Genomic DNA, 13,877 nt, shown 5'->3' on the forward strand with positions numbered 1-13,877 from the left:
TTATAATTTCTAAACACCAGAGGTGGGTTTCAGCAGGTTCTGACCAGTTCTGGAGAACCGGTAGCAGAAATTTGAAGTAGTTCGGAGAACCGGTAAATACCACCTCTGACTGGCCCCACCCCCATCTATTCTCTGCCTCCCAAGTCCCAGCTGATCGGGAGGAAATGGGGATTTTGCAGTAACCTTCCCCTGGAGTGGGGAGGAAATGGAGATTTTACAGTATCCTTCCCCTGCCATGCCCACCAAGCCACGCCCACCAAACTGTGCCATGCCACGCCCACCAAGCCACACCCACAGAACCAGTAGTAAAAAAATTTGAATCCCATCACTGCTAAGCACTGATGATGCTTCTTCAAAACAGAATTAATCTGTTTACTACTGTAATTAGAAAAGTTATTTATGGAGATTCTCAATCATCCAGGTCATGATTGTCCCAAAGGTGCTTTTTCTAAAGGGCAACTAGACTTTCTTGGGTTGTTTTTTTTCTTTGAAAATGTTTTGCTTCTCATCCAAGAACCTGAACTGAAGAAGCTTCTTGAATGAGAAACAAAATGTTTTCAAAGGGAAAAAAAAAAACATGAAGTCCAGTTGCCTTTTGGAAAAAGCACCTTTGGGATAGAAGTACCACTTTTGCATGTGTTGTAGAAAGGAAGAAGGGTTGCCTTTCCTGTGGGTGTGTTCTCAAAAGTTCTCCTTAAATATTAGAATTGAGAATTAGGTTGCTACTATTCTTTCTTTAGAATGGATATTTTATTGGTATACTATAGACCAGGGGTGGGCAACTGTGGCCCTTTTATAACCTGTGGACTTCAACTCCCAGAATTCCTGAGACAGCTATTGTCTCAGGAATTCTGGGAGTTGAAGTCCACAGGTTGTAAAAGGGCCACAGTTGCCCACCCCTGCTATAGACAATTATGGTTTTGAAAAGAAATGGGGACTATTTTTTCTTTTAAAAGATCATGAAAGTACTAAAAAGTTGGCAAGATTTGGGTCTCCTGGATGGCAGAAACTGATAAAATAAGGTACTTGATTGAAGTTGAGCTCCAGAAATAAATGTGTTCTTGGCGCTGATTATTTTAAGTAATATAATAAGATGAATAAGTCTTATCAATTAAGTGAGACCATATTGAAATTATTTAAATATGTATGTCTAGACAAATCTTCACCAGCAGTGATGTTGTAAATGTGGATTATAGCTCCCTGAATTTTTAGTGGGAATTGTACAAGACCATATCAGTATATATTAATATCAGTATCAGTATATTGGTGCATATGAAGTTGACATATAGTTGTTAAAGAAGATGGTTACATGAGAAAGCTCTTGAATTAGCTACTTCTTTCATGCTGATTCCTGTCGATCTCCTCCATATAAGCAGCTTTATTCCCTGCACTGTAATTTAATACTATATAATACCAGCAATTAATTATTTAAGTAGAAAATAGGGACCACCTTTGGTGGGAAGGTAACAGCATTCCATGCGCCTTTGGCATTTAGTCATGCTGGCCACATGACCACGGAACATCTTAGGACAGTGCTGGCTCTTCGGCTTTGAAATGGAGATGAGCACCGCCCCCTAGAGTCGGGAACGACTAGCACATATGTGGAAGGCGAACCTTTACCTTTACCTTTAATGTCCTCTTTGGAGTTGCTCTTATCCACTTAAGAAAGTGGTTTCCTAGGAGAGCAGCTTTGGCACTGCTTAACTTAACCACCCTGAGTCACTCTAAGAATGAGATTGTAGTACCTAAATTTGATAGATAAATAAAAATAAACTTTATAACACTAAAAATTGCCACATGTTTAGGAAACTATTACAGTAATATATATTGTTACAAGGATCTACTGTTAGCGCAGTTTTCTGAACTGTAGGGACTATTGTGAGTGTTATTAAATTAAACATACCTGTATTTCTGTTGCAATATAACAGAATCTTATGCGGCCAGATTTTAACCCACAAATTCTGTGTAGTTATGATCTGTTTATTTTAATCATACACTGTTTCTTTTGCATTCAGCAATTTAATATTGCAATCCTTTAAATACCTACTCCAAAAATGTCTTATTGAATTTAACAAAGTGTCCTAGTTAAGTCCACACAGGACTTCAGCACATGATTTTTAGGGATTTTTTTTAAAAAAATAGCTTGGTTACTAATTTAAAATAAGAATAATGTGTCTCTTTATGTGGTCTGGGTGATCCTAGATCATCTGTCTTAAGGGATTTTCTCTGGGATATCTAAATCAATTATATTTTTAAATTTCTTGGGTTAAATCCAGTTGTCAGCATTGCAATGAATGTTCAAAATCTATAGTTGCTTTGATTTTAATCTCTGCTTACATTAATTGAATCTGCAGTATGGACATAATTGGCATGCTATATCTTACATCAGAAAGCCTTAACTATTAATTTGGATCTGCTGTATATTTCATTACTGGTTTCCCAGCTATTATTTTTGCATTTGCATAAAATCAATTTTGTGTAAAATTAATTAATACTACACTGCCCTTTTAATCAAATGGATATGTATAGGATAGTTGTTTTTTCTCCCAGTCATTGGTCATAATGAGATTTTCTTACTATATAGTTTAAAAAAATACAGACCATATTTTCCCCCTCTTTCTGCCGCATCAACCATTGAAAGTAAAGGAAAATAGAAGTGTCTACTAGGGTGCTTGCCTAGTTTATTTTTCATTCAGGCATTAGTTTATTCTTTCAGGGGTTCCATACTGGAAAAAGGGCATCCATCAGACAGTAAGAACTTTATTTATGAGGGTGTTGGTGTTTCAAAGGAGAGGCTGTTGAATCCCAAAAGAGCCTTTCATGGTGTACTCTCAGCATGTAACTGAGGCCGCTGCTCTGCTCATCAGGAGGAGAAGCAGAAATTTGGGCTTCACTTAGCAACCGTGTGTTTCACTGGTCCCTGTGCTCTCTGACGTTTATTTACATATTGAAGAGTAAATGGGTAGAACAGATGGCAACCAGACATTTGGTGGTTCTGTTCCCTTACGCTCCTCAGGGGTCTTGTATTCAGCCTTTGCCAGAGTTCATCCTAAAAAAAAACCCGAGAAGGCTGTTCGCAGTTATAAAAGCCTTGTTGGCAGTTTATGAGGATGACAGATTAAAATAGTTGTAGCTAAATAATTACAAGATTGAGTTGGACAAGTCCAAAATGAAGGCTTGCCCGTGGGCCTGAGGTGGCTTTCATCATTGACAAGAAGGAGGTATCCTATCAGAAAGAGATTTAAAAGCAACCAAACTGTAACCTTGTCCGGGTTTTCAACAAAATGTTGTGTTGTCACAATAAGATTGACAGATACGGTTCATAGCTTTTAAGGGTTCCTTGTGTGCATAACCAATAATTATTTGAATATTTATTCAGATTATTGGTTGGTGTGGAATTTTATTTTTTCTTTGCCCCTATCAGGTTAAGTGGGATTGCTTTATAATAGGCGGATAAATATGTATGTGTTGTCAGTTTTTCTGTGAAATGTTCTGAAATACTACCTTTGAAAAGCTGCTTTACATGCAGATGAATTGGTTACAAAAGGGATAACCTTTGTAGTTTATTTCCTTTTCTTTTTAAGTTTTACACCTTAACCCATTGCTGGATATGACCTAGTCTGTCTAGTTAATTCTATAATACTATTAAATTATTAATTAGTAGTTAGTGAAACTCATATATTATTCTTAGAAGATTTTATGGTGGGTAGTGGTGGTGGTAGGGAGATGGAGGAGGAGGAGGAAAACAACGACTCTATTGTTTTTATTTTTATTTTTATTTATTTATTTTTATATGCCGCCCTTCTCCGGAGACTCAGGGCGGCTTACAATGCATTAAGCAATAGCCTTCATACTTTTGTATATTTTATACAAAGTCAGCTTATTGCCCCCGCAAACCGGGTCCTCATTTTACCCACCTTAGAAAGGATGGAAGGCTGAGTCGACCTTGAGCCTGGTGAGAATTGAAGTCGCAGTAATTGCAGGCAGCTGGATGTTAAATGCTGCTTTAGTAGGAGGAATTAGCCTCCTACGCCACTCAGGCTCCTATCCTATCCTATCCTATCCTATCCTATCCTATCCTATCCTATCCTATCCTATCCTATCCTATCCTATCCTATCCTATCTGCTATTGATCCAGGCTGATGTTATTCTTTTCAAAAAGAGCAATATTCATATTCTTCTATTAAAGCAATATAGGCTCAGGATTTTGCCTGAAGCTAAAGGAAGAGGAATTAAAATGACCACTGTTTAAGAAATATTGTGAATAGTATCGAATTTCTGTAATAGTTTAAGATGATGTTTTTATTTTATTTATAATGACTTCACAATATCAAAAATTAATGTACCTGTCTAAAAAATTTTTGAAAGGTAATAATGATGGAATGATTTTTGGCAACATCGATCATCTTTGTTAATAACATGCAATAATGTGCCTCTGTGAAAATGACACAATTAATCTGGGGAAAAATTATCTTTAGATAATACAAATCACCTTGTAAAATTGTTCCAGCAATACTTTTAGTATAGTAACCATGGTAATTCATTTCAATCTTTTAAAAAAGAAAAATGGTTTTGAAGTAGAGTTAGAAAAAATAGTTTACAAACCAACTTTTTATCTAGATTTCTTACCGGTGTTTTATGATCTTTCATTTTCATTTAAAGTTTCGGAAAAATATAGTGCTATGTAAAAAGAAACATTCTCTATTTAAGATATAGAATTGCAGAGCAGGAAGGAATCCAGTGCATTGATGTCCTATCCTATCCCATTCCTTCAGGCTCAATGCAGTACTTGCTAACAGGATAAAATAATGAAAATTGAAAAATTGTGTGGGGTAATGAAATTGTTTTCCTTATTCTCTTACTGCATTCATATGTATCGGGCTCAGCCTAAGAAGAATGTAGAATAATCCAGCCACACTTCAGTTCTTTATTTGCTTACACATAATACAAACTAAACCCTTACTACTCCCACCCAAGTGGATATAACCTGAGAGATTCTAGGGAGTGGCAATTCTAACTCTCTTCCTCTGTCTTCTATCTAGTTCCGGGCTGTGCTCCCCTCCTCCTGTTTCTGGAATGTGCTCCCTCCTTCCTGCTGCTTCACTGTAATCCATCTCACCAGCTCCCCCTCTGTAGGCACTATACTATAAAATTCTAAAATGAAAATACCAGGTTGTCACTTGAATGTCTTGAACTTACTGGTTCGTGTACTTCTGTATGTGGGAATGATCTAAGGAGATAAGGGAAAAAGATGCCCCCTAGGGAACAATGAGATGAGAGAGGGCATAGCCCACAGTTGCATAATGGGCAGAGAAAGAGACTCAGAAAGGAACCTTTCTAACTTCTCAGGCTGTAAAAGAAACAGCGGGAGATTAGCACTATCAAACCTGTAAGGTTCTGTTCACGTAGACTCAAAGTAGAACTAGCTGAACTGGTCCTGTTCCCTGTCTGGTCTACTTGGGAAGGCTGACTTATTATGTGGGATAGAGGAAGAGGTGAGAAACGCTGTCCCAGCATCATTCATTCATTCATTCATTCATTCATTCATTCATTCATTCATTCATTCATTCATTCATTCCAGGTCTCAGTAGTCATTATTATGTATTAAATTATACATTTATTAAACTTATATACTTATATCTAAGCGGTCTAACCTTGGGTACTTTAGAATTCTCCAGCATGTGTCCTTGGGCACCTCAGTCAAGACTTACTGGAGTTGAAACTTACGGTAATAAGTTAGTGGTTAGAGTGCAGTACTGCAACTACTTCAGTTGACTGCTAGTTCAGCAGATCAGCGGATCAAATCTCACTGGCTCAAGGTTGACTCAGCCTTCCATCCTTCCGAGATGGGTAAAATGAGGACCCAGATTGTTGGGGGCAATATGCTATTTAGTATACTGTCTTTGGTGTAAGCCGCCCAGAGTCCTTGGAGAGTGGGTGGCATAGAAATATGAATAATAAAATAAATAAAAAATAAAATAAATACATCAGATTGAAGAAGGTGGCTGTATGGCACGAAATCTTTGGCTACAGTTTCTTATTTCTGTCATTCTCACAGGTCCAAGGCTCTCTAAGCAGCCTGTAGGGAGAAGTAATCTAAAGCAAGGTTTTTAATAGGTGGAATGAAATTATATCTATAGGGAACAAGGTTGAATATTTACAGCACTTACAAGATTATTGTATCTGCTCCCTACAGATGTAATTTACAAGTGTTGTAAATGTACAAAGGGCACTTGTAAGATGCATATTAATATAAAAGTGATGCAGAGACAGAAACCTGGATGCCTGGTTTGTGGAGAATATTTTATGCCTGCTCATTGTGAATAATGAAAGCTCTCCCCCCATCCTTTTAATTAATATTTTTAAAAAACGTATTTCCTAAAAAAAAAAACCTAAATGTTGATATTAACAGAATATCTCATACCTTGCAGATATTTTCCTGGTACAACAGTGCAAAAACTGTCATAGTATAAATGTTGGAAATATGTGTTTATAAATTTTAATTTGTTGGAGCACGAAGCCCAGTTTAGATCGTTTGCATATTTACAATGTTTGCCTGGGCAGGCTGACCCATTCAGAAGGTGGCTACATCCTACTTTGTAGACATTCTTAAAACATCATTGTATCAGCCTCCTCCTTCCTACATAAGATGCCCCCCGTCACTACTGCTCACCTTCCCCTCTCTCCTTTTTCTGGATAGATGGGCATCATTCCAAAGATAGCACAGGGCTGAAACAGCCCTCCATTTTTATTTTCTAAGAAACTTTATGAGACCCAGTAGCATTCTTGGAAATAAAAGCAGGAATGGAACTTTATTTATTCCAGATATTTGCCTGTAACATTTTCTTTTAATAACAGATCTTTTAGAATTATCAAATCTTTAATTCGGAATAGCATTTATAATGTTTATTGAATTAATCTTATCTTGAAGTAGATGTATTCTTCAATTTAAATAAATATGTGAAATTTAAATAAAGTACAGTACATTGGCATAAGGTTGTGGGGTATTTATAAATAGATAGTTCCTGTTGGGAATTCCTGAGGTAGACCTTAGAAGTCATAAAATGAAATTAAAACTACAAGAGGATGAAAAATGTCAACTGCTTTAATTCATTATGACTGACCTGTTGCATTTTTGATAATTTTCCCTCAAGTCAGTGTTGACTTTTAGCAGTCACATAGATTTTTTTCCCTAACTGGTCAGACAGTTTTTCCCTAACTGGTCTTTCAGATCCTCTAATGGTGCAATCATGACTATAGCAACTGAGACCATCCAGTTTGCTGCTGGTCATCATCTTCTGAAATAGAATAATTTGAGCCTGGAAATGTATGCCTTGAGTGAGAACAAGGCTGGGTTGATGTCTTCAGTGATCCATTTGTTTGTTTTCTGGCTGTCCACTATATTCTCTGGAATCTTTTTCAACACGAAAGTTCAAGAGCATCAATACTCTTGATACCAACTTTCACTTCCATAGGTTGTCACAAGGAATATTATTTCTTGCACTGTTTTAATCTTGCTAGATATAGATACATCACTGTGACAGAATATCTTTTCCAAATGCTGCGCTTAATGCCAGGGAATATGCTATTGGGTAGGAAAATGTCAGAATTGTCACTGTAAATAATAAATGTGTGCACATTTTTATAATTCTGCAATCCAGAATTATATGGCAAGGAGAGGATTAAAATAAAATACCACTAGCCCTTACCAAATATAATGGCAATAACAGAAATGTTAAAGTAATATAGGTTTTTTGCAATCTAATAACATATCTGGAAGAGACATTGCAAGAGTACCACACTGTAAGTGGCTATTGGACTAATAGCTGATCCCCCCTGCCCCCTCCTTGCCCATCTTTTAATTCATATTGCTGTACTTTCATTATTCTTATTGTTGCCTTGTTTAACTATTTTTATATTTACATATTTATAATTTTCTATTGTTGTAAGTTGCCCAGAATAGCCCTGCAGCAAATAAATTTAATAAGAAATAAATAAATAAAATAAATGTCTAACACCTAAAATGCCTTTAAAAGGCGGTAAGTAAGTAAGTAAGTAAGTAATAATAATAATAATAATAATAATAATAATAATAATAATAATAATAATAAAAAGCTACTGTAGCATTGATGTAGAATGTTAACAGGTTTAGCAGTATTTGCTGAGAAGCCCTCCAATGTACTCTTCTTCATATTTCAAAACAATGCATATACATGTTTATAAGGAAACAATACTTTTCTTTTATGTTTTGACAGACAGATGTGTTGGTGCTGAGTTGTGATCTAATTACAGATGTTGCTCTTCATGAAGTAGTAGATTTATTTCGAACTCATGATGCCACACTCTCCATGTTAATGAAGAAAGCCTGTGAACCCACAGAACTCGGACCTGGACAAAAAGGAAAGAAAAAATTAGGTAATTCAGTGAGCCTTATTCTAGAATTTGAACCACTGGTAGTTTCACACGGTTTGGTAGTTTTTGCAGAGTGTAACAGTTTTCACAAGCTGTCTGTAAGCTGAAATGATACCTCAGTTTCTCTTCCAATTCTTGATAATCATATAATTATTGTAATTACTATTATGATGTTGCCATGCAATATAAAAGTCTGTCATTTTTCTGTTATATTCTAGCAGCAGTTCTATTCCTAATAACAAAATATTGGGTTATTTAGCAATAATATTGAAACAGATTGATTTATACCATCAGGTAAAATGCAAAATCCCAAAATAAACTATACATGACTTAAAAGATTATGCCTTTAATACAAATTTATTAGTTCGAAAAGAATTTACCAGATTCCATCTGATTTTGGCTACCATAAACTAACACAGCTCTCTTCCTACAATACTCAATATGGTGACTTTCTTTGTAAACTTATAATACATGTACTCAAAATATTTGTTGTTTGTGGCATTCCATCACTATTCTGTTTAGGCAGAATAAACATAAGTTTCTTAAATGAAATTGCTGCCAAGCTGCTGTTTTATGTTTTCCTGTTTGTATTCATTAACTTTGGCAATGTCTCTTTTAGAAATGATTCCTTGATTTTAGAATCTCTTTTAGAAAATTTACCCTTTATTTCTGCATAAATCCAAGACTCTAGATATTAATTAATATTATTATATGAAACAATATGTCTTTCAATACTTGCTAGCTATGCCAAAAATAATAAGATTTTGGTGAGAAGAAACTATTCCCAGATGTCCTCATTGCCCCTGATTCAATAATTCAAATTGTAAAGCAGTGAAGTGGCAAGACAAGTATCTTTGAAATTACAGCCACACATAGCTAAAGGACCTCTCATGGAGCTTCTTTATGTTTCTTTGATTCCTCTCTGATTGGAACACCCTTGCTAGAATTTTCAGGAAAATTCTTTCAGGTTCGATGATCAAACTTTGTTGATATTTATACAGGTAGTCCTCAACGTACAACCATTCATTTCAAAGCTACAGTGGCATTGAAAAAAATTATTTATGACCTGACTTATGACTAATGTAGCATCCCCACAATCACAGGATCAGAATTCAGGTGTTTGGCAACCGGCATGTATCCATGATGGTGGCAGCATCCCAAGGCCATGTGATCACCATTTGTGACCTTCCCAACCAGCTTCTGACAAGCAATGGGGGAAGTTGGATTCACTTAAGAACCACATTATTCACTTCACTGCAGGGATTCACTTAACAGTCATGGCAAAAAAGGTCATAAAATAGGGTCCAACTCACTGAACAAGTGCTTTATTCTAGTCTCAATTGTGGTCATAAGTCGAGGACCACCTGGATAGGCTTTGTTTCAGGTGTCTAGCCATACCCTTACTAGGTTACTGGCAAGAATTGTAAAAGAGTTATGTAATTATTTTCTGTTTCAGTGGAACAGCGTGACTTCATTGGAGTAGATGACTCAGAGAAGAGGTTGCTCTTCATGGCCAATGAAGCAGATCTGGATGAAGAAATTGTCATTAAGAGATCTATCCTTCAAAAGTAAGCTTTGGACTTTTGCCTCTTTCCAAATTAACAAGTTTCAGTTTTATAAAATATACTGAAAACAAGTAATTATGGAGATTAAGACTAGCTGCTGCATATATTCAAAATTTTCCATTTCACCCAGAATCTAAGTCTTTGTGATGTTTTGTGATGATGTGTATTTATGGTTTTTACATGTTTTTCAAAGTTAATTCACAATAATATGCACCATAAAATTGTAATGTGAAATTGAACAATTTCTTTATTTCCCATAGCTAGTTCACAGTTTATTATTAATCCAGGAGAAAATGGGGTAAACCTTACACCCTTTAACTCTCTCCCACAGAAGCTAAATTACTATCCTGATTGTTCCTTTTACTGCAATTTCTTTATCTTTGTTTTCCATCTGTTTCATCATTCTTGCAAGAATGGGAAGCCAGTAGAATCATTTTATTTTCATTTGTTGAAACTTTTACTGATAAAGTGAAATTGGGAAGGAAGAAATAAGAAAAAGTGCAAACAAATATCTCAATATGTGAATATAAGAATAATATTTTCTGAATTTTCCATATGAATACATATATTATTGATTATTTTATCTATTGTTGTTATTTTCTAACTTGGTATAAAGCACATTATGAAAATCTGAGCCCCTGAAGAATTTATTAAAAAGGCATTGCATTAATGCTCCTTTCAAAGGTGGTGTTTCTAGATTGCATTCTAACATTACAATTAACATTGAATACTAATCTTGTAGTGAGATTCTCTGCAACATGGTGAAGTTCCAAATTCAGTTTGCTTGGCAACATTAATTGGAATAATAAAAACGTTTTCTAGGCATTTTCTTTTCTAACCTTTTCTAACCGAATGAAGTAGAATTACAGAATTAGCTTTAGCATTATTTTCTATTATAGACATAAACTAGCATAAAGTAAAATCACTAAGCAAATAAAATTATAGATTTATAGAGTAGACAAGTAGGATTAAAATAAATGGGGTACATGTATGTATGTGTGTATCTATTTTATTCAATTTAGGTGCCACTTAACCTTAAATTGACCCTGGGTGATAGGATATAAACTTGAATCATTGTGATATCATTAACTTGCCACTTGATTACAAGAATTAAAATTAAAAGTATAACAAGCAACACAGCCAACTAGTTGGTTTAGTTTAGGCTTAAAAATAACTGTGTCTTTCTCTTCCTACATATCAGTGTAGGGGCATTCTAATTATTCCTCAGACATTTCTGTTTTACTTTGTTTTTAGCAAACAAAGAAATAAAATCACTAAGAGGAATAGTAAGAAACAGGCTATACAACTAAAATGAATAAAACATGTTGAATAATTCTTTATGCTGCTTATCAAAATTCCCAAATGATGAATTAAAAAATTAGCATAATGATGCTAAGCAAACAGAGTAGATCAAATCGAGCTTCCCTGTAGAATTAAATTAGGCATCACTGCTGGGGGAAAAAAACCCTTTGTTTTATATTACTTTAAATTCTGGTAGAACAGGAATATGGAACCAGACTTTTCAAAATTATTTTACTGTAGGAATTGGTTCATAAAAAATGAATGATTCTAAATGATTTCTAGAAATTATTTGGAGATAAGAGATTAGGATAATTATATTTTGAAGTGTACAGATTTGAGTAATAACAAATTCTTTCCTTCCTTTCACCATATTTATAGCCTGCCCATCCCTAGTAGACGCTTAACAAGGAGCTATTGAATTAGATCTTATATTACACACGGAAGAAAATTGTCTATATTCAAATAGTAACAACAATTTTGTTTAATTATAAAAACTTAATTACTTAGCTATCAGTCCTTACTAGATAATTCTAATTCAATTTAAAATATTATTTATCACTGGAATCTAAAATGTGCTTAGCTTCTGAAACTAAATTCAATTCCCTTATGTAACATTTTTCTACTGCTGTGAACTACATGAATGTACAAACATCAGGAGTTGAATGTGATTCGGGAAATTCTTAACTTTTTAATCTTTGGTTCTGAAAAAAATGCAAGTGTTTTCTTAAACTCATAGTTAAAATGCCTAGGAAGATATAGTTAGCGCTTTCATTGACCAATAAGGATATTAGTATCATGGTAATCAAAGACCATTCTACCAAAGTCAAGTGAAAATTCAGTTTTGGAGAATATCCAAATTGGATATTCTTTAGATACATGGATTTTAGCTCCCATAATTCTCAGCAATAGCTAGGAGAATTCTGGGAATGGGAAATACATGTGCAAAATATATGTGGAATATGCCAAGTTGTGAAAGGCTGCTGGGGAAGACAGCTATAAGAAAAGTGGATTTTGTATTTACACTAGATTTGTTCATTTCCATTGTCACTTGCCAGGTTTCAAATGTTAGCTGCGATAACCCAAACACTAAGTCATAATTTATGCCAAAGGAAGAAACGTTGAATTACCTTTATGTTAAACCAGAATAGGAAATCTGTGTTTTTTCAAATTTTGCTGAACTATAATTCATAGCATCACTCACTATAGGCAGTGTTTCTAGAGAGGCATAGAATTTCCACCTTTGTGTTATCCTGAGGATAAATATTGGATAGCAGTTTGGATCTGGGTATTTGGTATGTACTTTGAAGTCTCACTTCACTAAGCTCTATCCTTCTAAGCATTTGGCAAGCCACAGCATTGAAAAATTGTCAGATGTAAATGCCTTATTCTCTAATGTGTAAATAGTATATGAACGGGGTATCAGGGGTTAATTTATTCTTCACTTCTTAATGTATTCATAATTCACCACTCCCATATCTAGCTCCACCCATTGTATATATAAGGAGCTGTATTCACCCACTTCCTTGCTTCTATCTGTGAATATTCAGTGAATATAGAATGCCTAATGTAAATAAAAGGAGATATATTTGAACTCTTAACTCTTACTTGATTTATTGAGTCTGATCCTGAAAATATTGCAACAAGCTGGTAGTAGAGGATGGTTAATTGACTCAATAAATACTTAAAAATGTCTAAGAAAGATAGGCCCAACACCAGGGCATACAGCAAAGAAATGGAAACAGAACAAGAAATAATCAACGAATCCACAAACGCGATTTCGAGAGAATCCGAAGAATACACCACTGAAGACGAAGAAATAATAGATGAAAATGATGATCAGGAGGAAATCGAAATAGAGAATAACGAACTCAGGTCAGAGATATTAAAACTATTGAAGAGCCAGAAGAATGATGAAAGCCTCATCGCGAAACTCCAAGATATGCTGAAGAACAGCGGAGCAGCGAGAGAGAAGCACATCACTAATGAAAAATCAAAAGACCCAAAAATAGTGAGTGATATGACTGCAGAAAAAATTATTGTGAAGAAGAAAAACGGTGATCCCGCACGAAATTTTGAATGGCAGCCATCTTGGTTTCAACAGACCTCCAGGGTGAGCGAAGCAGAGCCAATCAGAAAACTCAATTCAAAATTTCTGGCGCGAAAAACATTATCAGACAACGAAAACGAAAAAGAAGATTCAAACACCTCAGAAGAATCAGAATCAGAAAGTGAAGGTGATTCAACAAACAATCAAATAAAATCAGCAATGAAAACGCTTTTTGCTGCATTTGGGCCAAAACTAAGAATTACTAAAAAGCTAACGAAGAAGCGAACGAGCAAGCCAATGCCTCAAGACCTGCCTGCTCCCATCCTGACTACGAGAGCGCCGACGCCCGAACCCAGAGAGCCCTGCCGATACCGCCCCACGCCACAGACCGAAGCAAGCACCAACGCCCTCAAAAGAAGAGGAAGAGCAGCCGCCATCGTCAGGACTCCCAAGATCGAGCCAGAGACCGATTCGTCTGAGGAGGAGCAGAACGAGCGAGCCGCAACGAGGAGAACCTCTCACGACGACTCCAGGGAAGAAATGGACAACGC

The 13,877-nt window shown here is 35.5% G+C and overlaps 1 protein-coding gene across 3 annotated transcripts in view; it reads left to right on the forward strand.

The window, feature by feature from the left end:
• EIF2B3 (eukaryotic translation initiation factor 2B subunit gamma) overlaps positions 1–13,877 on the forward strand; it is a 95,495-nt gene that overhangs the window by 11,567 nt on the left and 70,051 nt on the right. For all 3 annotated transcript variants that reach the window (XM_070939602.1, XM_070939601.1, XM_070939603.1), the window contains exons 4-5: positions 8,256–8,415; positions 9,869–9,980. In XM_070939602.1, coding sequence (XP_070795703.1) covers positions 8,256–8,415; positions 9,869–9,980 — 272 coding nt within the window. The remainder of the gene's footprint in view (positions 1–8,255; positions 8,416–9,868; positions 9,981–13,877) is intronic.

The sequence above is a fragment of the Pituophis catenifer genome, unplaced genomic scaffold, assembly GCF_029215685.1.
Source record: "Pituophis catenifer annectens isolate HBS135680 unplaced genomic scaffold, rPitCat1.0.hap2 SCAF_3, whole genome shotgun sequence".
Lineage (NCBI taxonomy): Eukaryota > Metazoa > Chordata > Lepidosauria > Squamata > Colubridae > Pituophis > Pituophis catenifer.